The sequence below is a fragment of the Sander vitreus genome, chromosome 23 (genome assembly GCF_031162955.1).
Source record: "Sander vitreus isolate 19-12246 chromosome 23, sanVit1, whole genome shotgun sequence".
In the NCBI taxonomy this organism is placed as follows: domain Eukaryota; kingdom Metazoa; phylum Chordata; class Actinopteri; order Perciformes; family Percidae; genus Sander; species Sander vitreus.
The window spans coordinates 1,116,847-1,143,243 of record NC_135877.1 but is presented as its reverse complement, the minus strand read 5'-3'; the positions used below and the strand labels follow the sequence as shown (position 1 = coordinate 1,143,243).

The following is a 26,397-nucleotide window of genomic DNA, read 5'->3' as shown; positions in this document are numbered from 1 at the left end:
GAAGATCTCTGCTCTAGAACCTCCCCTGTTCTTACTCCACTTTGACTTTCTATTTCCTCTCCTGGTGTTGTGCTTCCAGCTGTGGGTCATTATGGCACCCTGCCCAGCACAAAGACCATGGGTAACATCTGTGAACACGCTGTGGCGCACTCCATTCCCACCTCACCGTCTCACGGCTCTCTGGCCCTCTACAGCACCTTCTCCCCCCCGCGCCAGCAGGTCCCTCCCAACCCCAGCAGCTCCCAATCCGAGGTGTCCTCACCTGTCTCCAGGGGGGACCGGACGCTGGACCACCGGCACAGGACGCAGCTTGCCAAGGTACAGGGCATGGCACTGGAGTTAGACACAAATGATTAATGATAAAACTTAATTTATATTGCACATTTCATGCAAAAATTACAGACATTACAAATACAATGTGCTTCACCAAAGATGAAAAATAGCCTTGTATTTCTCCTGTTTTTTGCTGTCATTTTCTTATTCTCTTTTATTATTTATTTGATATATTAAAGACAAGACAAAGTAGGAACATTAAAAACTAAGTAGAAATTATTTAAAAAAGAGGCTTTAAAAAAATACCAAATCAACAGTAAATTAAACAATTATACTGTCGGTGATAGACAATTTAGTTTCCTAGATAATGTTTTTCCACGGAAAATAAAATTACGAAAAGATGAGTGTTCCTTTTTAAAGTTAAACGTGAAATGCACATTTTCAAATATAAAGGGAAGATGTTGCAGACTTTAATTATTAAAATATACACTACGAATAAAGAAAACGCAACCAAATACAGAAACAAACTGATGCACACTGCTGAAATTAACCTAGCGTTAGCCTTTTGCTTAATATTAGCCTGCCAATTCCAAAAAATCTGACTAAACAATACACACAATTCATTGAAACAGGCTTATGTTATCTTAGCTGACTATAACGTTAATATTTACTTTCATAACCTGTAACAGGAGACGACAAGGTAAACTATCTATGTTTTGCTGACTTGACTAAAAAATAAAACCTATCACTTTAGTTTGTTCATAACTTAATTAAGAATTGCTGCCATTTTGTCATTGCAGAAAGGGTCGGAATGAATTGAGAACTATTTATATTTTGCAATTCATATTAATTTTTGAACATTACTTGGTGACAATTATGAAAGTAACTATAGCCAGCTAACATAACATTAGCCTGTTTAAAAATTATTTGTGTGTATTTCGTCAGATCATTTAAAATGGCTAATAATAAGCAAAAGCCAACGCTAGGTTAATCATAGATATCTGCAATAATATGTGAATCACGGCATGTTAAAAAACATAGCTACATTTAACTCATGTTCCAATGCCACTGATGGATAGCCGACTTCAGTAACTTCATAAGCCAAAAAACCATGGCAACACCAAGCGTGTCCCAGCTGTGTACATCACTTTTTAGTGTCCCATGGAAGCTATTTATAATGGTGTGTCTGCTACTTGCAATGAGATATTGTATTTGGTTGGGTTTTCTCTATTTACAGCAATTTCTTTAAATGCTGCATACATTTTATCAAATTGGTCAATATGTTTTATTTATTTGCTTTATTTTATTTTTATTGTGTTGAGCTGTCAGGGCCACCGTACAATCAGTTTTGATCTTATTGAACTGGATAACATGTCGGCCACTGAATCACTTATTTATGAAATGCAATTTATGAGATTGAAGACAGGGCTCTGATCATCAGATGAAGGGAGGTATACAGTTGTGTGTCATCTGCATAGCAATAGAAACAGATGCCATGTTTGCAGATAATAGAACCTCATGGCAGCATGTACAGACAGAGTCGAATGGGGCCTATGAGTGAACCTTGGTGCTAGAGCTGGGCAATATATCGATATTCAGTGTTGGGAAGAATACTTTCAAAACGTATTCCATTACAGAGTACAGAATACATGCCCAAAAGTAATTTGTAACGTATTCCGTTACGTTACTCAATCTGAGTAACGTATTCTGAATACTTGGATTACTTCCATATTGAATTGCATTTTATAAGTAGGAATGCGGCCATCACATCCAGCTTACTAAACAGGCCTATTCTGGTGTATTCTTCTGTTCCAACTGGCTGAATGTGTACCTAAACAAGCAGATAGATTTTTGTATTTGTAGTCCCGAACTGCATACTACAAAAATCTAACCGCAGTCTAAGCTACCATGAGCTAATTTTAGCTAACGTTAGCTAACATGTCAAACGGGGCTAGTCTTTCAACGGCTCTGGGGCTAGTAAATCAGCACGTAGGAGAATGTAAAGTCACACGTCAGCTATAAAATAGCAAGGTGACCAGTAAAACTACAGCAGACGACTACCCTTGGCTAAAAACAATTTTAAGATGCTTCTTCAGGTTGGAGGTGGAATAATTTGGACGCTGAAAGGAGGTTGATTGCTGGCAAGCAGAAGTTGCACTGCAGTGCACATTTATATTTCGTTCTCTCTTCTCTTTCTTTAATGTGAAATGCTGTTGGAATTTCCAAGATAGAAACCATTCCTGCCCTGGCTCTGTTGTGCCGGTTCCGGCTCCATCTTTACCTCTATCAGTGATCATGCAAATAGCTAATTTTTTTGTTTTCATATTGGGGCTTCTGGGAAATGCATTGAGTTGCGAGAGTGAATAAACCCGTGAAACAGAGAAGTATCGTCATGTAATCCATTGATTTCAACTAACTGTAGCGAACTGTAACTGTATTCTAAATACCAACTATTTAAATTGTAACTGTAACGGAATACAGTTACTCATAATTTGTATTCTGAATACGTAATGCCGGTACAGGTATTCCGTTACTCCCCAACACTGTCGATATTATATCGATATCGTGATATGAGACTAGATATCGTCTTAGATTTTGGATATCATAATATTGTAATATGGCATAAGTGTTGTCTTTTCCTGGTTTTAAAGGCTGCATTACAGTAAAGTGATGTCTTTTTCTGAACTTACCAGACTGTTGTAAGTTCCATTATTTGCCTTTACCCACTTAGTCGTTATATCCACATTACTGACGATTATTTATCAAAAATCTACAATATCGTTGCAGTATCGATATTGAGGTATTTGGTCAAAAATATCGTGATATTTGTTTTTCTCCATATTGCCCAGCCCTACTTGGTGCACACCACAATAAATATTTACTGTTGTGCATATTTTAGACTGACCATCTTTAATTTTGACACTCTTTTCCAAAAGCTTACTAATATTTAGTTTCACAGTGACATTTACAATGTATTCCCTGCAGCTGCTTTACAATGAAAGCCTCCATGTGATTTTCCAATGGATTGCTTTAAATGTGAAAAAGGGGCAACAGGAATTGATCCCTTTTAAATTATGGTGATTTAACACCGCAAATATAGGTGTGATATGTTGTAGGAAAGCATTTCATTCAGTTTGGTGAAACAAACCAATTGCCTTTCAACTGAAATGCTTTGCAATCGGTGTGAAACCTCGCAAAGATTGACAGTCTGGTAATGTAGAAATAAAAATTCTTAAACATGCAGCATCTCTAATCCTCATAATGAAGTCTGACTCAGTGTTTGAAGGGAAAACAAATATACTCCCCGAGATGAAGTGTGACATCACAGAGCCTAAATCCAAATAGAAAATAGCTGCAAATGACATTGTCTCCTCTTCTATCATTTATTTATTCAGAGGAAAAACATTTTGACAAAATACAGCTCTCCTATACTGTAGAAACACTCACTAATGTGCTTGGCATTCTATCCCCCATCAACTAATCAAGTCAACTCACTTCTAGTTCACCTGTTACTCTCGTTATTTCCTTCTTCCAAAACAGCCAGGAGTTGAGTTTTTATTAAACACTAAATTATGACTGGTGTGTTAACTGCATGCCAAATTAATCAGAGCACACAAGGCACAATTGCCTCCTAAATTACCGCATTGCAAAGGCTATTTTTAAATGGAGTCTGACGCAGCCAGTCCACAAAAAAAACACAATGGGGCGACATTCACCTCCAGTTAACTTCACGGAGAACAATGAGGGCAGAACAGCATCACCGATCCATTTTAACTGGATATTCTGTCTAGCTCAGCTAAAAACACCAGATCTGCAGCATGTTACCGTGTTGATTACTAACGATGTAACCGGTACACTACCGGCACACATGATCTTCACCTGTTCAGCTGACTTTACCAGATAGTATGCGACTGTCCTGCTTTTATTATAGACATGTGAACTCACCACAGACAGTTGCCGTGTTCATGGACTCACGACACTGCGCTGCTGAGAGTGAACAGGGTGTTATTTTAAAAGAAGGGGAAACACTGATGTATGAAACTGCCAATTAGATTAACTTACACGTTAATCAGCTGTGCCAGAACGCGTTACAGAGTTGAGTTTGCAAGCAGTGGATGATACTGACTTCAGTGGATGAGTCCAATCCTGCTGTCACAAGTCTAAAGCCCGGGTCCAATCCCTATCACGCTGCGAGCCAAAGTGACAACTCAGATAAAGATTTTACTCTTTGACTGAGACACAGCAGACAGCTCACGAAGGTGAAGCTCTGCTACTTCTGTTACTTGGGCGGAGTGTTAGTGCAACACCTGAAAAGCACAGTTGTTACTCTCTGCTCCTCACCTCGGGGCTTCTCCGCCCAAGTAACAGAAGTAGCAGTGCTTCACCTTCTGAGAATATAGTTCCCAGTTTATATACAGTTAGAAGATGGCTGTGTGTCATGTGACCTTGTTATTTGTACACGCTGTGACTCTACAAATCACAACATGTAAATAGGAACATGTTGGTGTTGTTTTGTCACTTATTGGGAGCAGTAGGCTAGATGGAGCCGGTTACCTCCAGGATCTGTGCTAAGCTAGGCTAGATGGAGCTGGTTACCTCCAGGATCTGTGCTAAGCTAGGCTAGATGGAGCCGGTTACCTCCAGGATCTGTGCTAAGCTAGGCTAGATGGAGCCGGTTACCTCCAGGATCTGCGCTAAGCTAGGCTAGCGGTGGGTGCATCAGACAGAGTTACAACACACAGAGATGAGAAGGGTATGTATGGACTTAACTAACTGGGGGATACGGGGAATAAGACAAAGTCCCAATAAGTCGGCATGTTCCTTTAATAATGTTCTGCCTCGATGCAATAAATTCCTTTTTCGCCCACTGTAGCAGCAGAATTTAATTACATTGACATTAATTGAGTCCAGTCATTGTTCTGTGTTTGCTAAGAGTGCAAGCAGATGTTGGCAAATAGATACAGAAGCAGAGTGAAGCTCCTTTTGTTACCTTCTCATTTTAATAACGTCCCTTTTTTGATGTTTCTTTCGGTTAGTGAATGCATTCTGTTACAGGACATTACAATGCCTCAGTTTTCATTAGCTAATTCACTACAAATGATGTACATTTTTCATTACTGACAGTCATCGTTATGCATGCCATTCATTTTTTTTTCATTAAGCATTTTCTAGAGATGGGCAAATGATATCAAAGCGTGTTTCACTCATTATATTGTGTCAAATGAGGAATAGCACGTGGCTGATGACATCACTGCTGCTTCAGAAAACGTCATTCAGTTTGACAGTTTTACAGCTTAACTTGCTAACTTGCCCTAACCCTGTGATCGGCACATAGAGGAAATGGGCAGATAAGAAGAGGAGAATAATTGAGATATATGGAGCTGCACACTAGCCTTGAATCTTTTTCGGCACAAATAGAAAGGAAGCTTCTTAAGGCTTCATCTGCCCATCACTATCTTTTTCTCAAATCTACATTATTGTTGTTGGATGGCACTCGAGTTTGACTCACATAATGTGTATATATAATGTGTGAATATGCGCACCCAGTTTAGTTTTAATGAGGATCCTGGCTGCAGTGTTTCTAACCAGTTGTACTGTCGATGTTAAATCAGGTTCTTATGAACACCGATGAACAATGCATTACAGTCATTGAGACAAGTGTAAAGAAGAGTGGTGAAAGGCCATTGTAGTGTTGTTCCAAATTTGTGCATTACAATTGAGCTCTGTATCAAAGATACCCAGATTGCCAGCCACAGATGTTGTGTTGAAAGAATGTGCAGCAACCTGGGAAATTAGATTCTCTTTGGTCTCCATGGTGCAGAGGAGGTCACGTGACTCAGATCTGTTTGGTGATACCTGACTGCTTAAAGTCCTCCTAGATTTATTCTGCATATATGTTTACAATCGATCTGTAGTTTGTCATCCTGAGTGTTGATACTGTCATTTGTAATTGTGTTATGTTGGTAGGGCTAGGGGTTAGGGTTAGGGGTAAACACTAACCCCTAACCTTCTTTATACACAACATATTTTGCATGTCTGTCTGTGCTGGAAGAGGGATCACCCCTCTGTTGCTCTTCCTTAGGTTTCTTCCATTTTTATTTGTGAATGAATGAGCCTAATTGCAACATGTACAGACCATGGACTGTATATTAATGGACAGAGCATGTGTGACGTCACCCATTGGTCTGTGGAGATCTGCTATGAGTCGTTGAGTTTGCCGTTACGGTGCAGCCATCCTGGTTGGGATGTGACGATTTTAGAAGAGAGGGAGGAGAGAGGGAGGAGCCCTTACACTCTACGTTACGTTACACACTTTCACTGGCAATCACATCATAGCCACACCCTAAAACACCCCCTGCTTTATCGCCGATTTTAAAATCAACGAGACCATAATTCAAAAAGTGAACCTCATTCTGTGTTGCAGAAGACTTCAAACTAGCGATTGAGACCATAAACTCATTATGAAAATGTTTACTGAGGTAATAAATCAAGAGAGAAGTGGATCACTTTCTCATAGACTTCTACAGAAACTGATCTCCTTTTGAAACCGCATGTGTCGCCCCCTGCTGGAATTCAGATAGAAAGCAGGTTTAAGGAGTCTCCCCCTGCTGGAATTCAGATAGAAAGCAGGTTTAAGGAGTCTCCCCCTGCTGGAATCGAGATAGAAAGCAGGTTTAAGGAGTCTCCCCCTGCTGGAATTCAGATATAAAGCAGGTTTAAGGAGTCTCCCCCTGCTGGAATTCAGATAGAAAGCAGGTTTAAGGAGACTCCCCCTGCTGGAATTCAGATAGAAAGCAGGTTTAAGGAGTCTCCCCCTGCTGGAATCCAGATAGAAAGCAGGTTTAAGGCACTTCCACATTTGCAGCACTTCCCCAAACCGGATGCGTTGTCCATTAATATTAACAGTCTATGGTACAGACCCAGGCCTGGGATTGATTTAGCAGTCAGGCTCTAATATAAAACCTTCAAATCCACAATCCTCATCTAATGATTGGAAGCATCGACATTGGCATGGCATGCTGTAGGAAATAGTCAGCAGTCATGTAGAGTGTAGGTAGGCTTTAGATAATTGGACAAAGAGTGCATAGAAAATAGTTAGCAAGCGAGAACACAAGCAAAGACAAATGGTTAGCTAAAAGTAATGGATAAACCATTAAGATAATGGATCAACTATTGAAATAATGAGTTTAAAGAAATGGATAAATGATAACAATAAGCAATTGGCAGTTCAGTTCAAACATTCAAAAGTACAGTTTAATTGTGTGAAAATATGTAGGTTACACTTTACTTGAAGGTATCTACATAAGAGTGACATGACACTGTCATGAACGTGTCATAAACATTATAAACAAGTCATAAACGTTTATGACAAATCTTCTTTTAGTAAGTGTCACTCATGTAGAAACCTTCAAGTAAAGTGTTACCAATATGTATGTAACATGTATTATTATTATTATTTTTGTATTATTATCATTATTATTACTATTATTATTATTATTATTATTATTATCAACATTCATCAATAGTTTAATAATATCCAGTTTAAAATTAATTTGAATGTGAACTCATTGTTTTATTACTGAAAAGCATTACAAAACAACACAGGACAATTTTATGTTAAAACATAGAGACGTAAGACATAAGACGAGTACAGTACAGTGGTTTATATTGCTCTGGGAGGTTGAGTCTGGCTAGTGTTGTGACATGACATGCAAGGTGAGGTTGGTTTGTAACGAGGAGGGCTACTCAGTAATGACAAAGAAAAGAGGGAGAGAGACTACCTGTAGGGAGGATAATAAGTAATGTTACTAATATAGGGATGAAAACGGAGGATGTGGGGATGTTTAGTTGACCATGTAAGGCCCTTGGCATAGCATGCCGAGATGGTGCGGGGGTGAAGCATAGAGCAGGCTCAGGGACGAGCGCAGGGTCCACTGAACACATTCTTAAAATCATGGGTGGTGTCTATGAAGGGCTGTTTGAGTTCATGTCACAGGGCTGTGAGGGTACATCTGACAAAACAGTTTGGAACCCCTGCTTTAAGTCATTTGAAATTAATTTAACTTAATTTAACATCACCTTAACCAGCGGTGGAAGAACGATTCAGGTCCTTTACTTCAGTAAAAGTACTAATACCACACTGAAAACATACTCTGTTACGAGGAAAAGTCCTGCATTAAAAATGTTAGTTAAACCTACATTGTGTCATTTTTTGAGTTGATTCTTAGCAAAAAAACCTTTGTTCATTCACAAATATGTACTCATTCATGTGTAATTACTTCCACCAACTATGGTCGAATGATGGTCGGCATGTTGCGCCTCCATCTTTAAAATACATTAGCCAAAGAGGGACATACCTCCGCCTTTCACCCTCTTACAGTCGGTGGCACCGTGACAAATGCCAGGGGCAGAGTACTCGCCAGGGAAGCGAAAAAGAGAATTAAAACGACAACGCGACAGGCAAAGCAACAAGACCAAAGTTAATATTGGAGTGGCTAGAACAGCTGCGTGGAAACGATGGAGAGAGCTAATTTCGGGTTCGGCCACCGTAGAAGTTAGAACGCGCTCGGAATGGGAAGGGCTAGAAAGTAATATTCAGTTGGTTGTCATATATAATTTCACCGCTAGATGGGAGAAATTCTTATTCAATGTAGCTTTAAGTAAAAGTTTGTAAGTATCATCAGGAGAATGTAGTTAAAGTATTAAAACATTGTAGAAAGTGTAAATGATCCAACCAGTTGTGTGTTTAATGGTCTGATCATCTCAGCTGGACTTGTAGCCGTTATATTGTTGGTTAGTTTACTTTAGAATCAAACATCAGCTTTTATAAACTACATGTGTTTAGTGTGCAGTAATCTGAATGTGTAAAGTAACTAGTAACTAAAGCTGGAACAGATGAATGTAGTGGAGTAACTAAAGTAACTAGTAACTAAAGCTGTAACAGATGAATGTAGTGGAGTAACTAAAGTAACTAGTAACTAAAGCTGTAACAGATGAATGTAGTGGAGTAAAAAGTACAATATTTCTCTCTGAAATGTAGCGGAGTAGAAGTAGAAAGTGGCATGAAGAGAAAAGACTCAAGTAAAGTACCTCAACATTTGGACTGAAGTACAGTACTGGAGTAAATGTACTTAGTTACATTCCAACACTGGTTATTGTAGGTACAAGTCTACATAAAGACACAAACAATGAACACACACACTGGGAGCTGTACCTTCTCTCTGTGTAGCTGCTGCAGTTTCTCCTCCTGCAAAGCTGGAACAGATGAATGTAGTGGAGTAACTAAAGTAACTAGTAACTAAAGCTGTAACAGATGAATGTAGTGGAGTGACTAAAGTAACTAGTAACTAAAGCTGGAACACATGAATGTAGTGGAGTAACTAAAGTAACTAAAGCTGGAACAGATGAATGTAGTGGAGTAACTAAAATAACTAGTAACTAAAGCTGGAACAGATGAATGTGGTGGAGTAACTAAAGTAACTAGTAACTAAAGCTGGAACAGATGAATGTGGTGGAGTAACTAAAGCTGGAACAGATGAATGTGGTGGAGTAACTAAAGCTGGAACAGATGAATGTAGTGGAGTAACTAAAGTAACTAGTAACTAAAGCTGGAACAGATGAATGTAGTGGAGTAACTAAAGTAACTAGTAACTAAAGCTGGAACAGATGAATGTAGTGGAGTAACTAAACTACAATATTTCTCTCTGAAATGTAGCAGAGTAGAAGTAGAAAGTGGCATGAAAAGAAAAGACTCAAGTAAAGTACAAGTACCTCAACATCTGGACTGAAGTTCAGTACTGAAGTAATGTACTTAGTTACATTCCACCACTGACCTTAACTCCACTGCCTTCAACTTAGATGCACTTAGAGCGGTGGCTCAGGTGGCAGAGCGTTTGCCTACCAATCGGAAGGCAACCGGTGGTTCGATCCCTGGCCCTGCAGTCCCATGTTTAAGTGTCCTTGGGCAAGGCACAAAAATCGCTCCCGATGCTACGTCTCAGCCACAGTGTATTAATGTGTGTGAATGCCTGCTATGTAAAAGCACTTTGAGTAGTCGTTAAGACTAGAAAAGTGCTGTATATGATTTAATGAATGAATCATTTTATTGTATTTGTATGTATCATGCACACAAAAAGCATACTCAGCCCAAATGGGCTTACAAGACATCATTACTTATAGCAAGGGACCAGATACCAAAATAGCAACATAAATTAAACAAATAAACCTTCTTTTTTTTTTTCTTCTTTTCTATATATAATAAATATAGTCATAAACAACCGCTCCATTTGGTCATGTATAAATCCACTCCAATGACCTTCTGTTAAAGCCCCTCCATTCTCATCCCTCTCCCCCACAGTACGGCTACCCGCCTGACCGACGATCCATTGCAGCCAGCGTCCCTCCTCAGTCCATCACCCCACAGTCCCTGCAAGGCAAGACGGTGAGTGGCGCAGTGCACCCCCCCTCCTCCCTCACACTATATACCATGAGTATACTGATTTCAGTAGAGTGAATAGAATTTTGAGAGCATTTCCACAGATAAAAAGCAGCCACTCCTGCAGTGGCGGTTCTAGGTCATTTCAAATGGAGGGGTACCAAATAAAAAACACAAGTGTTACATACCACCAACCCTCCATAGGTGACAACAATAAACACAAGAATACTCATTCAGTGTTAACCTACATTTGATGTATCATTGCACATTAATGATATTTGGGGATAAAGGTGGGGTGAAAAATGTATGAAAATGTTTGCCAAAGTTAGGGTGGCCACGGGGGGGGGTTTAGGCTTAATATTAAGGGGGCGCTGGCCACCCTTGCCCCCCTAGAACCACCACTGCACTGCTGTCTATTGCTGACAAACACTCAAACACTACACGCACACAACATTTCAATCATGTTTTGTTCTCAGCAGCCTCTTATTGCAGTTTTTTCCACTGGTCTCAGCAGGACCAATCAGTGTAATTATTGACAATGCCATTGGCTCTTAATGACACGCGCGCAATGCAGCGGCACGGGTGAAATTGCCTTTGCTCTCAAATTGAAGCAACGGCAATCAAGGATGAGGGCTGATATTTCTGTTCAAATCACACTGTGAATAATGTGATTGCTTGACGGCAGTTTGATGAGAAAGATTTGTCCAATGATTTTCCATATGGCTTTTCCAGTGCACTGTTTTGTCACAGTGGCTACGTGCCTTTATTTCATGGTGTCGCAAGTAACGGTATGATGAGCGTGTGTGTGTGTGTGTGTGTGTGTGTGTGTGTGTGTGTGTAAAAGAGAGACCAGTGTTTGTATTTATGTCTGCAGGCACGTGTGCACTAGTCCATCCATATCTCTATAAATGAAATCATGTGGTTTCTCTTTTTCAAACTGACAATAAAATTATAAGTAGATAAAAGTGGCCAGCAGCATAGTCACGAGGTCAATGAAAGGCTGCCACATTTTTAGGAACATTTCCTCTCCGGGTGACAAATTATAGTAATTTCTCTCAGGTGCGGAATAAAGCTGACTTGGCCTCATGTCAAATGGAGAATCTTTTGGGGAAATAGCCTGTGGTCTCTGTGGCCCTATAACTATAACTAATCTAGATTTCTGATACAGAAACTTTGAAAACGGGTCAAATTTGACCCGAGTACAACAGGAGGGTTAAAATGTGGGGGAGCGTTGTGTCAAGTGTACATACATAATAAGAATGACAGCTCAGGGAAATGTCTGGCCCCCGGGTCCTTAGTTTTCTGAACATGTGGCCCCCTTAACAATATATAGTGGTTGAATAGGCCAACTGTAGCCAGCCTGCCTGTACTCGTTGGGTATTAGCTTGCTTGTTGAGTGACTCCAATGAGTTTGGCTTAACGTCAGTGGTGGGAGTCACAGTTTTAGTGGTTCTCTCTGTGTGCTTTGCTCTCTCTTTCTCTCTCAGGGAGAATTGATTTCTGGTTGTTCAGGTGGGTTTAAAATGAAAAGAAACTACAGGCTTATGTTTTGAAGTTATGTATTAATTACTTTAGCTTTAGATAGAAACATAAAACAGTGCACGTTATAGCTTACAGTCAGAAAGAACACTCAAATTAACCCCCCCCCCCTCCAATTCAAGGCAGTCTAGAATCGGTCCTGCTCTCTCATGGTACATGCCGAGGTTTCGGTTCAAACTGTTTCTTCTAATATATACAGAATATATAAATGTAATTTGTTCTCAGATCTCTCTTGCAAAAGAGATCTAAATAGAAACTAGATGTAAATAGAAAAAATGTGAGGCCACATGTCTGCTGTAGCAGTTGAACAGAAGCGGCATAGTCATCAGCGTATAATATACTTCTGCCTCCAGATTTCAAAAATAAAGGGTTTAAAAGCATCTTCTTACAATAGTGTTGTAATTGCTTTTACCAAACAATTAATCAGCGTTTGCAGTAGTTCATCAGAGTCACTGCATCATGTTTGATTTCAATCAGTGGACGGGTGTTGTTGATGTCGCCAGTGTGGCAGCTCTTCTTCTCTCCTCTGTGTGTTGCTCTGCGCAGCCCGAGGAGCTGACCCTGCTCCTGATCAAGCTCCGCCGGCAGCAGGCGGAGCTCAACAGCCTGCGGGAACACACAGTAGCTCAGCTAATGGCCCTGGGTTTGGAGGGGCCCAACGCCAAGGTCAGCACTGAGTGAATACAGTATGTGTGTGTGCATGCACGCATTTGTGCTTTCCCAACCAAGCAGTCAAAATCCCATATTCTGTGTGTTTATGTGTATTTGCAGGGGAGGTTTCTTGTGTGAGACTGTTTACTCCAAATGAAATAGTTTTTGGTGTGTTCTGAAAGATTATGTGAGCTGAGGACTATATACTCACAACTACTCAAGCTAGTTCTTTTTGTGTTGACAACACAAAAAGAACAACTCTTGGATTGATTCTCAAAAAAAAAGTGTGTACATTCAAGGAGGAATTTCATCTATCACTATCAGCACGTTGAAGTTTCCCTGTATCCAGTGTAATAGCTTAAAGGGTAACTAGGTTTTTTTTCAACCTGGACACTATTTTTCTATGTTTTTGTGTCTAAGTGACTGATGGGAACAACAATCTTTGACGTTGGTCCAGTATTAAGCGTGAACACTGTAACCAGCAGCCACAAACTGGGCTGTAATGCAACCCCATGGGACAAATGTTCATCGTCAGTTTGGTCTACTAAATGTGCTTTTATAATTATATTTTCTCACTGAAAGGCTTACACTATTATTCTAAGTTAAAACCTCTTTATGACATTTCTGTTTAACCAGAAATAGCCACCAGACTCCATTTAAAAAAACAATACTTTTACCGTGTATAGAGCCAATATATTTTCACATGTAAATCAGTAAACTGTTTGTTTATTTCAACCAAAACTAGAGACTCTTTCCCCTCAAACGCCTGAGGAAGCTGCGTATCCTGTCCATATTCTTTCTTTCTTTATACTCCAGTTTTATGTGTCCCTTCTGACAGAGATGTTATCCTCTGTTTCCTGCCCAGAGACTACAGATGAAAATTAGCTTATAGCTAACTCTGGTTCTGCTAAGGAGCTGTGCATTGTCCCCGTCAAATAAATAAATAAAATACTGAGGAATTTCTACTCCTGCGCCATCAAGAGGGTCCTGACCGGAACATCACCGCTTGGTAGGGAAACAGAACCGAACAGGGCCGCAAGGCCCTGCAGAGAGTGGTTTGTGCGGCTGAACATACAATAGGCGGTGCCCTACCCTTCCTAAAGGATATTTACACCAGGCACTGCAAGATAAAGGCTAGGAGAATCATTAAAGATCCAAACCACTCGGGTATCAGCCTTTTCCCCCTGTCGAGGTTCGGGAAGAAGGTGGCAGGAGACAGATGATGTTGTATTTTGCGACATGGGATATGAACACCCCAAATTCAATTTCATTTTGGAGTATTGTTCTAGCATTAACTTACATGCAGGACGGTGGGTGCGTCATTTTGTTGGGGATTTTGGGCCTTCTTTTGCACCCGTGTGTGTGTGTGTGTGTGTGTGTGTGTGTGTGTGTGTTTCAGCATGTGTTTTGTATGGGGGCACTACTCCGGTCCACGCATGTCAGCCTGAGCTCTCTGTGCAGTTGTTGGCCAGGAGAGCATGGATGAATAGGAGCTGATGCATCAAACAATGTAGCTCCTCTCTTTAGCTCAATGTACATCATGAGTGGGCTGTGTTTGTTTTTTGTATTAACCTGGTCATTTCTAAGAGAGCTTATTTGGAGTAAGTTACTTTATAATGTAAGTGCGCACGCTGCTATGATATACCAGTTTTCAAAATTGTCATGCTTACTTGCAGTGCTGCATGTTGTCATGTGTCTTGGGTTGACTGCTTCAAGTTTTCTACATTTATGATTCATATTGCAGAATATATATGTTGTATCTGCCCGCGGGGCTCCCTGAGACGGCCATCCCACCGCCTCCTGCTTGAACCCGTCGTGAGGCTCAAACTTATCCGTTACTGATCCGTTACAATCAAGCCGTTGCCAAATGAGTTGCTACAAAGCTAATTAAGACTATCAGCTCCACACAACTCTCTCTGTGTTTCTCAGTATGACTATGTTCAGAAGATTGTGGCGTCCGGCGACTTTCCGCGTAGAAACTCAAGTGAAGATAATGTCTTCTTCTGAAGAGTCCATCATGTTTTTTTAATCCTCCGTGTCCTCCTTGGTTACAAGCAACTGCATGGAGGAGGGGGGGTGGGGCGCGATCATGGAAGGCTTGTATCATGTGGACACGCCGACAGTGTTGTTTTCAATACTTTTCTTGTATTGTCATAGGGGCGACAGAAACTACGCACTATAGCTTTAAGGTTAGACAGCTAAAACGCGTTCCTCAAGTATTTTCTCACTGCAAACTAAATATACGATAGATAATTAAGTATGCAGCGCTGATCCTCTATCATCACAGTCTCTGCCTTCTCTTTTTATGATCTCTTCCTTCTTGTTAAAATGTGCCTTTGACTCCCTTTTTCCATCCTCTCCCTCCTTCTCGTGTCATTCCTGTCACTTTTCCTGCTTCTTCTCTTCCTTCTTTTGCGACTACTGCAGACTGACGTTCTTTCTCATCACCTCCAGAGGAACCTTATTTACCTGGACAGCCAGGTGAGGACTTCTGAGCTTACTCCTGCCTGTCTCTGTCTCTACTAAGTACAAAATAATAAAACAATTTGAGTTCTACAACTTTTTAACCTTTAGTTTTCCCTTAGTGGAAGCTAACAATTGTTCTTTAACATTATGTCTAGACAACTTGCATGCATTTACATTTATAATAATCTCTGTTCCAGGATTCTATTTCTGTCTCTATTTCTTGTTCTATCTTTTTTTCTTCACCTCTATGCCTGTTGACTCAGAATCCTTTAATCTGAACAAACTATCTTGAAACTTTACATTGCAAATGCAGTTGCAGGTTTAGCTCTTTTGCCCAGTTTCTAAAGGCCTGTCATTTTGTGCTGTATTGATTTAGGTAATCTAGGTAAGATAGAGGACCAGACTGGTGTTTTTCATATTTTAGCCCTTTTACTACATTGCTGCTGACCATTTTCCAATGCATACCAGGCCTGCAGGTAGCTTTTGGTTTTATTTGAGTTCAGTGTGCTATGAAAATCATTCAGCAGACTTGAGCTGGCTGCAGACTAGGGTTGGGCATTGTTTGGATTTGAACAACTCTGATTCTAATTCCAATTCTTCCTTCTGATTCCAGTTCTTATTGATTCTCTATTCCAATTCTTTGAGGGGTGGAGTTGAAACAGGTCACATGGAACATTTTGTTTTGATTCAATGGTGATTTACAGTTTTACCGGGCTTTTTCAACATAAGATAAAGCCACACATTAGAGCGCCATTTACTGTGTTCCATGGCTGCAACACAACAAGAGCTTGAAAATACGGGTCGCTATGGAAACCAAAACGTGCGCGGGTTAAATTTGGAGACGATGATCAGATTTGATATGATTCCAAACGATTCGTATAAAGAAACGATTCCATTGGAATCATAATTTTTGAAAACGGTTCCAAGTTGGAACCGGTTCTCAATGCCCAATCCTACCGCAGACCACAGCTCATGTTCATTTATCAAAGATTTGGATTGATTTGTATTTTGTGTGTAGAGAATTGTTGCATTCATGTGCTGATAGGAAGCCCTGACATTGACAGTCTGCTTACTATTTGTCCTCTGCATTCTGTTTTCATCAGCAAACATGGCCACTATGACAAGTCAAATGTCAATGTTATAGTGTCTTTCATTGAAAAGACTTTGCAAGTAACTGTGGTTACTTCAGAGCAGGAAAATATTATTGCAGATAGGGCTGCAACCTAAATGTTGATGATGTGATGCATCAGTTGAGAAGATCGAATCACATGTTGTTAGTCCAACCACAACACTTGTTTTTGTTTGGCTTGTTCTACATATGATGCACCTTTGAATCAACTATTTTGACAATCGATAATTAGGGTTAGGGTTAACCCCCCTAATCGGTTGGAGTAATTCTTTATGTATAAAATTACAAATTCTCTGATTGCAGCTTCTTAAATGTGAAGATGTTGTAGTTTCTTCACTCCTCTGTGACAGTAAACTGAATATCTTTGACATTTGAGGACATCATATTGGGCTTTGGGAAACACTTGACCAAATTGTTCACCATTTTCTGACATTTTAGAGACAAAACAACTAGGGCTGTCAGCGTTAACGCGTTAATCGCGATGCGATTAAGGGCCGACGCGATTAATTTTTTTGAACCGCATTAATCACATGCCGGCATTTATTAGTTTATTTTACACTTCACTCAGCTTTGCGTCGTGCCTAACAGGCTACTATTTTGACCCTTTGCAGCACCGTTACTTATCATCACGCTGCCACAAGCTGCCACTGCCACATGATGGAGAAACACAGCAGCAATAACTCTGAATGGAGCTTTTTATTTTCCAAAACTCCCAGACGGCTCGTAGACAAGTCGAAAGCCATATGCACGTTGTGTAAAGCCGAATTAAAATATCACCGAAGCACGTCAAGCTTGAGCTACCAGCTACGAGCTAAGCATATTAGTACAGTTAACGTGATGCTAACACTAGCATGCTACTTGCCGACCTGTGGATGAAACCAAATCCCAAAAAATTACTACAGCTCTTGCGAAACGGGTGGAAACTAACTGCAGACCTGTCAGCATCGTAGAGGACTCAGGTCTTAAAGACGTACTACGGTTGACCTGTCTCGTCGGGACAGTAGTTTCACCATACACAGCCTGTATGACACAGAGAAAGCAGCCACACTGGAACTGCTGCCAAGTGCAAACGCTGTCTCATTAACCGCTGATCACTGGACGTCAGTGAGTAATCACACATTATTTAGGAGTTACTAAACACTATATTGACTCTGGTAAGGATAGGGATTTTTAGTTTTTTAGTTAGGTACTTGGAGGAATTGTGCAATAATGACAGATTCACACATTTTTCTTTTGTTTACAATAAATAAATAATTACAAATCTTAAAATCAAGTTCATAAAGTAACTTTCTTTGCATTCATTTGATTCCCAATCAAGATCCTCTGGTAAGAATAGCTTTTGATTGTTAATATGTACTTAAAAACTGTTCTGAAATGCAAAATAATAGAATTTTAATCATGTGATAAGATATGCGATTAATCGCGATTAACTATAGAACTTCAGCGATTAATCACGATTAAAAAAAATGAATCGTTTGACAGCCCTAAAAACAACTTATATATTATACATATATAAAAAAAGAATCAACAGATTAATCGACAATGAAAATAATCATTGTCACAGCCCAACACTAATGTAATATAAAATATGGATATTTCCACTGGAATCTCACTAACGTTGTATTGCAGCAGGCTGATTGCAAGTTCCCGTGGGCGTAGCCTGATCATTTATTTTTGGCCTGTAGGTTCCAACTGGCCTCCCCACAGTTCCTGTATTATTGAATATGACTGTTCGGCTCTGAAAAGGTCATGTGCATTCAAGGAGAGACTCACCTTGGACAGGCTGTGTAGGAGGGAGTGGCTTGCAGTTTGGATGCTTATTGTAAGAAAATGGTACAAAGAGTCTATTTAAAGAGATGTTTGTCTTCCCCCAAAGCAGGGGTCTTCAACGTGTTTTTAAGCCAAGGACCCCTTAACTGAAAGAGAGACGGAGCAGGGACCCCTACTGCATATTATGTATAAAATGAAGTTGCATAAACTGGGTCTACAATAACATGTATGGCGGCCTAATGCCTTTATACATACCTATATAGTGCAAAAAATACTGAGCTATTTAAATAATAATTGGTGGCATGATCTTATAAGTCATGATTACATTTTAAACATTCATAGTATGAATCCTTAGGGTTTTCACTGATTTATATGTGCTAACAATATTCATGTTAAGACATTTTAATTTTTGAAAAAATTTTTTTAAAAGATTTACAATAATTTGGTGGCCCCCCTGCAGTAACTCTGATGACCCCCTAGGGGTCCTGGACCCCCTGTTGAAGATCTCTGCTCTAAAGATTCAGTCCAATGTGTATCCTTAGTCACTTAGCTGGGTTCATGTTCATCAAAGATAATTTGGTCCGTTTTGTTTATTCCAAATCACATATACTACCATTTTTCCAAACCCTTTTTTTTAATATGTACTGTCCCAACTTCCAATCAGTGCATTGGAAAATGTTCATCACTGATTGTATTTGTAGTACTGGCCTGGTACTGGTACTAGTGTATTGGCCTATGCAAAAACACAGGAATGGTCCTTTGGCATGTGTTAGATCAGTAAGTTGATCAGTGACTGAGGCTTAATCATTAAGTGCAGTAAAGTGTCCCGTACAGAGTGGTGTTTATCCTGGGTTTTCTCTGGGTTAGTCCCATTGCAGCTCCTGGATGTCAGCCATTAACCCTTCAAGCAACACATACTGCTGTGTTATTACACCATTGTATCCTCTTTCTCCTTGGCGCTCCGCTAGACGAAGGAGAATGAGCCTCTAATCTTCATGATTCACACTATGATCGAGAACTCGGCACCGAGGCCGCAACTCTATCAGCAAGTAAGGTCCTTGGCAGGTTCTGGCTTGAGTCAGGGTTAATGCAGTCCATTTGTCTTTCGACGTGTATATCCGTGTAGCTGGGTCAAAACATCATGGCAATCATGGAATTTTTAGTTCAACCATTTTTAATGGCTTTGGTTTGTAAGCTTACATTTTACATTAAAACTTGAAAGTACCAACTTTTGAGGTTTTAGGTTTTTGCTTTAAAACATCAAATCCATTTTAGTGTACTTATATTGAAGTATATGGACATTACAACCAGGGTGCGATTTGTGAAAAAAGCAGAGGTCATGCAAAGAAAAACATGCAAGAATTAAATCCCCCTTCCAATACCATGGATATAGAGCCACTCATTCAGCCATGCCAAACCACTTAATTATGAACATGAATATCCAATGGAAAATAATCTCAAAATGACACAGCGGAACGTGGTGTCAACATAAAACACAGCCCTTTCAAGCCGGAGATCAAAGTTCACAAAATACTTTGACCCAGGAAACACTCGTTTGGTCCTCGGGAGTGTTTCAACCACCATCTTCTTCCTAAACTTAACGAGTCGTTTTGGTGCCTAAACTTAACTGTCATCTCCACATGATGCTCACTTCTTCTGTCTAAACTCCACTACCACGGCCCCTGAAAGCACCGTCATCTGGCGGTGCCTGTAGCCGGCTCACAGTCACCTGTTGGCAGCTAAACAACAGCGCTGGTAGCCGGCGTCCTGGAGCTCTGTAGAGGCTAAATACAACCAGCAACTGCTGCTCAGATTATATCGTTCTATGGTACTATAGACTGTTCACGTTACAGCACTATACTTAGTTTAAAATACTTCTATTTTAGGTATATAATATATGGTCTATTAGTGTAGTAGATGATCACTTGGGGGGGTGGGTACATTTAGTCCCCACCGGGGGGTAAAAATAATTCAGCAGAGGCAGGGATATGTAGACCAGAAAGGGGGAAATTCCCACGCAATCTCTCCCCACCCCCCAGCAAATCGCACCCTGATTACAACTATCGCAAACTTAAGAGAGCTTGGGGTTTGTTTTCCCAAACTGGATGCCCCTGTTGTTTCTAAATGAACTCTTTAATTGGAACTTGACTGAAGTGGACTCAAACCAGACCTTTGCCCTGGTAGCCCAGTGTCTTCCCCTCACCATCTACCTCTTGTTTCACCACTTTGGATGCAGGCCGTCTGTTCATGAGCCAATTGTTAATCAGCAGACATCCCCATACATCATCATCAACAGCATTATTTCAAGTGTGTATGAAGTTCTTTTTGGTTTCCGTACACCTCATTTCATTGCATTTTCGTCTGTTGCTGTTGGAAGTGACCTGCAGCGAGCATGGCTCATGGTGTAATGCTACACAGACATGGATTTCTCCTCTCACCGCCTGTCTTCATACAACACTAGCTGTGTTGGAAACCGTTCGCTATCACGGAAATAGTTCCCTATATAGTGTGTTCACCATTTTGTAGTGGTCACACAAACAACCGGAGCATCTCCTGGCACAAGTCACGCAACAAAGTGTTTTCAGTGAGTGTCCGAAATCTGGTTTGGTCGTTCCCTATATAGTTCACTTTTCAATAAACACTATATAGGGAATAGTGAGTGAGTGAATGAGGGAACGGTTTCCAAAAGAGCTACTGTTCACATCCCGTTGGTAATGCTGACTCTGTTTGGATGTGTTTGTCCTAAAGGTTCACTTTTTCAGATGTTCTGTGGAGAATAATGATCCTCATTATTTTAATGAATAGTTCAACATTTTCAGATATACACTTTTAACTTTCTGTCTAAGAGTGAGTCTGGACATGGTTAGCCTAGCTTAGCATAAAGACTGAAAGCAGAGGGAAAACAGCCAGCCAGCTGAAGTAGAAACAACTTTCGGCCTGGGGCTGACTGGCGGACTTAAAGTGGGTTTCGTGCTCTCGGCTAATCTTTTGTCATCAATAAACTCCAATATGACTGAAGCCTCGCACTTAACACACAACCATCAGATTAGATCTTCTCATCTCACTCATGGAAAGAAAGTTATTAATTGTACGTGCCAAAATGTTGAACTATACTGTACCTTTAAAAGGTTATTCACATTTAGCAGCATTTTGAAACGTTCTCCAGCTCAACAATATGACTTGTTTCAACTGTCAGTGCTTTGCAGTAGCTCAGCTAGCTTCAGTCTCGGGGGTGCAAACCAATCATTCGGATCATCCAGGTCCAGCTGTGAGGCACTGACTCGATCAGTTTGAAAGTGACTATTAAAAATGTGTACAAAGAACACTATTTCAAAACGTGCCACATCTAAAACCACATCTTCATTGAACCTCTTTTGTCATTTTTGCATATAAATAGAAGAGAGTTTGGGTTCCTGTAACAGCAAGGCATTTATTAATGAGGGTAGAATAGAGGTGAAGCAGGGCAGCCCCCGGGATTCTCTCTGTGTGGGCTGGTACCATCGTCTCGCCGCTGTATTCCCTGGAACAGGACATAATAATGTGCTCTGTAAAATTCCCTTGGAGGAATTGTCAGAGGACTTTATCACTTTACTCCAGACCGCTAACATCAATCACGGTCTGTGTGAGCCACCCGCCTCTCTCTCTCCTTCAGGAGGAAACGGTATTGTAGTTCATGTTCTGTCATAGCGCTGCTGCTTTAAAAAGGCAGAGGTGCATTGAACGGACAGACCCTGTGTGGAAGAGCCCATTTTTTCTATTACAGTGTGTTTGCATTAGAGCCAGACGGATACATAGGCGGGCCGATATTAGGCATTTTCCAAACTATCGGTATCTGCATTTATAATAGCCGATAAATGAATATTTAAAAAATAAAATAAAAACGGACGAAACCTCCTTCAACCATGTTCTGAGTGTTGGCGTTGCGTAGTCTGTCCACCAGAGGGCGCTCTACAACCTCCCTGTTGGCAACACTCTTTGATTTTTGTTGTTATTGTGTTTTTGTTTAAAGGACTTTTAAGTTTCATATCTTAAGTTTGTATTTTTATACATTTGATTTATCAGAACTTTAATATATTTTGATGTTCCTCTGTTCTGTTGTGACAATAAAACAAATTAAAAAAAGTTTATTTTTAAACTGCGTTATCATATTATTTTAGTGAGGACTCATAAATAACTACAAATAACTAATGTTAAAATCTGTTTATGTTTTGTTAAGCGTTTCTGGATTTTTTTAAAAGTATATATCGGCCGATATATCGGAATATCGGATTTTTAAATCAGCAAATATTTGTATCAATATTGGCCTTAAAAATCCTTTATCGGTCGGACTGTAGTTTGCATACAGTGAATACAGAGAGGAATGTGTTTTTTATTCTCCATCACCCTTATCGGGGTCCTGAAAGATCCTAAGAAACCCAGCCATGATATATAGTGTGCTGTCCACATTTTGTTCTTAATCCCTTAAACTGTGAAATCGATCCAGGTTTCACATGTGGCCATTACTGGAATGAGGTTACTATTACTGAGGATTAATCACATCATTTAAACAATATGACAAACAGAAAGAATAATCATGAAGAATTAGGAAATAAGGCAGAGAATCATTGGATTGATGTATCTCGTTATATAAAAAGCAGTTGAAATCAATAGAAATATTCTTTCTTAAATGGATAACTTATTAACATATGCACTATATATATACAGTACATGAAGGCAAATGGGGCCTACAGCCCCAACAAGCTCGACCAATCACAGGGCAGTGTTTATGTGGCCTGCTCTGGAAGCCATACAGATGATGTTATCATACCATTTTTTATATTTTTATCAAAGGGCACTGTTTACTGAGATTTTAGAGAGTAAATCACTCGAAACTGTGAAAGCAGAGGAGACAAAACTAGGATTTGTTTCCCCCCCCACACACACACACACACACACACTCCTTTCTTAAGATATTCAGCCACAATAGCCCCGGTAACACCTGGGTGAACAGCTTCAAGGGAAATGAAGCCGGGTTAGTGAGTGTGCACGGAGCGCTCATCCCTTCACCCCCTCCCTCCCTGCTTCTGGAATGAAGAGTTTCTCTCTAAAGGCTGTAGCGTTTGGGGGAAATAAATACTTTTAGTCTCAACATAACACAATTGATATCATTCACATCAAATTCTGGTATTTTCAGAAATCAGATTAGTCATGTCCTTGGTCAGTGGTGTAATGTAACTAAGTACATTACTTCAGTACTGTGCTTCAGTCCAAATGTTGAGGTACTTGTACTATACTTGAGTCTTTTCTTTTCATGCCACTTTCTACTTCTACTCTGCTACATTTCAGAGAGAAATATTATACTTTTTACTCCACTACATTCATCTGTTCCAGCTTTAGTTACTAGTTACTTTAGTTACTCCACTACATTCATCTGTTACAGCTTTAGTTACTAGTTACTTTAGTTACTCCACTACATTCATCTGTTCCAGCTTTAGTTACTAGTTACTTTAGTTACTCCACTACATTCATCTGTTCCAGCTTTAGTTACTAGTTACTTTAGTTACTCCACTACATTCATCTGTTCCAGCTTTAGTTACTAGTTACTTTAGTTACTCCACTACATTCATCTGTTCCAGCTTTAGTTACTATTTACTTTAGTTACTCCACTACATTCATCTGTTACAGCTTTAGTTACTAGTTACTTTAGTTACTCCACTACATTCATCTGTTCCAGCTTTAGTTACTAGTTACTTTAGTTACTCCACTACATTCATCTGTTCCAGCTTTAGTTACTAGTTACTTTACACATTCAGATTACTGCACACTAAACACATGTAGTTTATAAAAGCTGATGTTTGATTCTAAAGTAAACTAACCAACAATATAACGGCTACAAGTCCAGCTGAGATGATCAGACCATTAAACACACAACTGGTTGGATCCTTTACACTTTCTACAATGTTTTAATACTTTAACTACATTCTCCTGATGATACTTACAGACTTTTACTGAAGTAACATTTTCAATGCAGGACTTTTACTTGTAACAGAGTATTTTTATAGTGTGGTATTAGTACTTTTTCTGAAGTAAAGGATCTGAATATTTCTTCCACCGCTGTCCTTGGTTAACCCACACTTTGACACACTGCATCCTGCATTAGAAAAAAATAAGTAGAAAAGAAAAGTCATTTCATTCCCCCGATTGCATGAAGTAGTATTTTGGAGGGCAACTGTTCGTGGCAGGAGCTCCCAGCTCTCCGTCCATCCAACAGGTGTGTTGTTGTCGCCCCCTGCTGTCCGTCTCTAACTCCGCCTCCTCTTTCAGATCAGTCCAGACGACTTCAAAGACGGCTCGTTCATCCCGCGCACAGAGGAGGCTGACATAGACGTAAGACTAGCCCAGCTTTCAGTCAAGTAGATCAGAAGGTTGAAAAGAAAGTTTAGTTTATGTCTGTGTGTGTGTGTGTGTGTGTGTGTGTGTGTCTGTCTGTGTCTGTCTGTCTGTCTGTGTTTGTCTGTGTGTCTGCCTCTGTGTGTGTCTGCCTGCCTGCCTGCCTGTCTGTCTGTTTGTGTGTGTGCCTCTGTGTGTGTGTGTGTGTGTGTGTGTGTGTGTGTTTGCCTGTGTGTGTGTGTGTCTGTCTTTATGTGTGTGTGTGTGTGTGTGTGTCTGTCTTTATGTGTGTGTGTGTGTGTGTGTGTGTGTGTGTGTGTGTGTGTGTGTGTGTGTGTGTGTGTGTGTGTGTGTGTGTGTGTGTGTGTGCAGACCAAGCTGAGCAGATTGTGTGAGCAGGACAAGGCGGTGAAGATGCAGGAGGAGAAACTGCAGCAGCTACACAGAGAGAAGGTACAGCTCCCAGTGTGTGTGTTCATTGTTTGTGTCTTTATGTAGACTTGTACCTACAATAACCAGTGTTGGAATGTAACTAAGTACATTTACTCCAGTACTGTACTTCAGTCCAAATGTTGAGGTACTTTACTTGAGTCTTTTCTCTTCATGCCCCTTTCTACTTCTACTCCGCTACATTTCAGAGAGAAATATTGTACTTTTTACTCCACTACATTCATCTGTTACAGCTTTAGTTACTAGTTACTTTAGTTACTCCACTACATTCATCTGTTACAGCTTTAGTTACTAGTTACTTTAGTTACTCCACTACATTCATCTGTTCCAGCTTTAGTTACTAGTTACTTTAGTTACTCCACTACATTCATCTGTTACAGCTTTAGTTACTAGTTACTTTAGTTACTCCACTACATTCATCTGTTACAGCTTTAGTTACTAGTTACTTTAGTTACTCCACTACATTCATCTGTTCCAGCTTTAGTTACTAGTTACTTTACACATTCAGATTACTGCACACTAAACACATGTAGTTTATAAAAGCTGATGTTTGATTCTAAAGTAAACTAACCAACAATATAACGGCTACAAGTCCAGCTGAGATGATCAGACCATTAAACACACAACTGGTTGGATCCTTTACATTGGGCACTTTTATTTTTAATACTTTAAGTACATTTTCTTGATGATATTTACATGATACATACATACTTAAGTACCATTTTGAATGCAGTATTTTAACTTAGTATTTTTCAGTGTTAACTTAGGTAAAGGTTCTGAATATTTTTCTACCGCTGACAATAAGTATTTACGTGTGTGTGTGTGTGTGTGTGTGTGTGTGTGTGTGTGTGTGTGTGTGTGTGTGTGTGTGTGTCAGCACACTCTTGAGACGGCCCTGCTGTCTGCCAGTCAGGAGCTGAGTGAACAGAGCGGCTCCAGCGCCGGCGCCACCCAGAGCCTGGTCCAGCAGAGGGACGTGCTGCAGAACGGCCTGCTCAGCACCTGCAGAGAGCTGTCCAGAGTCAGCACTGTGAGGACAACCCGACACACACACAACACACACACACGCACATAGACAGACAAGTGCAGACCAAGAAACAACTGGCCCTGTATTTATCAATCTTCTCAGAGTAGGAAATCAGTCATATCTGGTCCTAGTTCTAAATCTACCAGTTAAAGAATGTTATCAACTTTCTTAAAGCTAAAGTGTGGAACTTTTGCCTTTATTACACAAACATAGGGCTGAACAATTTGGGGGGGGGGGGTCTAATTGCAGTTTTTCTGCCAGATATTGTGATAACGATTCGATTTGCGA

The 26,397-nt window shown here is 40.1% G+C and overlaps 1 protein-coding gene across 3 annotated transcripts in view; it reads left to right on the top strand.

Moving 5' to 3' along the window:
* The window catches only part of plekha5 (pleckstrin homology domain containing, family A member 5), a 248,798-nt gene that overhangs the window by 199,731 nt on the left and 22,670 nt on the right, over positions 1-26,397 (top strand). For all 3 annotated transcript variants that reach the window (XM_078243205.1, XM_078243203.1, XM_078243204.1), the window contains 5 exons: positions 80-318; positions 10,631-10,714; positions 24,567-24,629; positions 25,005-25,085; positions 25,960-26,112. In XM_078243205.1, coding sequence (XP_078099331.1) covers positions 80-318; positions 10,631-10,714; positions 24,567-24,629; positions 25,005-25,085; positions 25,960-26,112 — 620 coding nt within the window. The remainder of the gene's footprint in view (positions 1-79; positions 319-10,630; positions 10,715-24,566; positions 24,630-25,004; positions 25,086-25,959; positions 26,113-26,397) is intronic.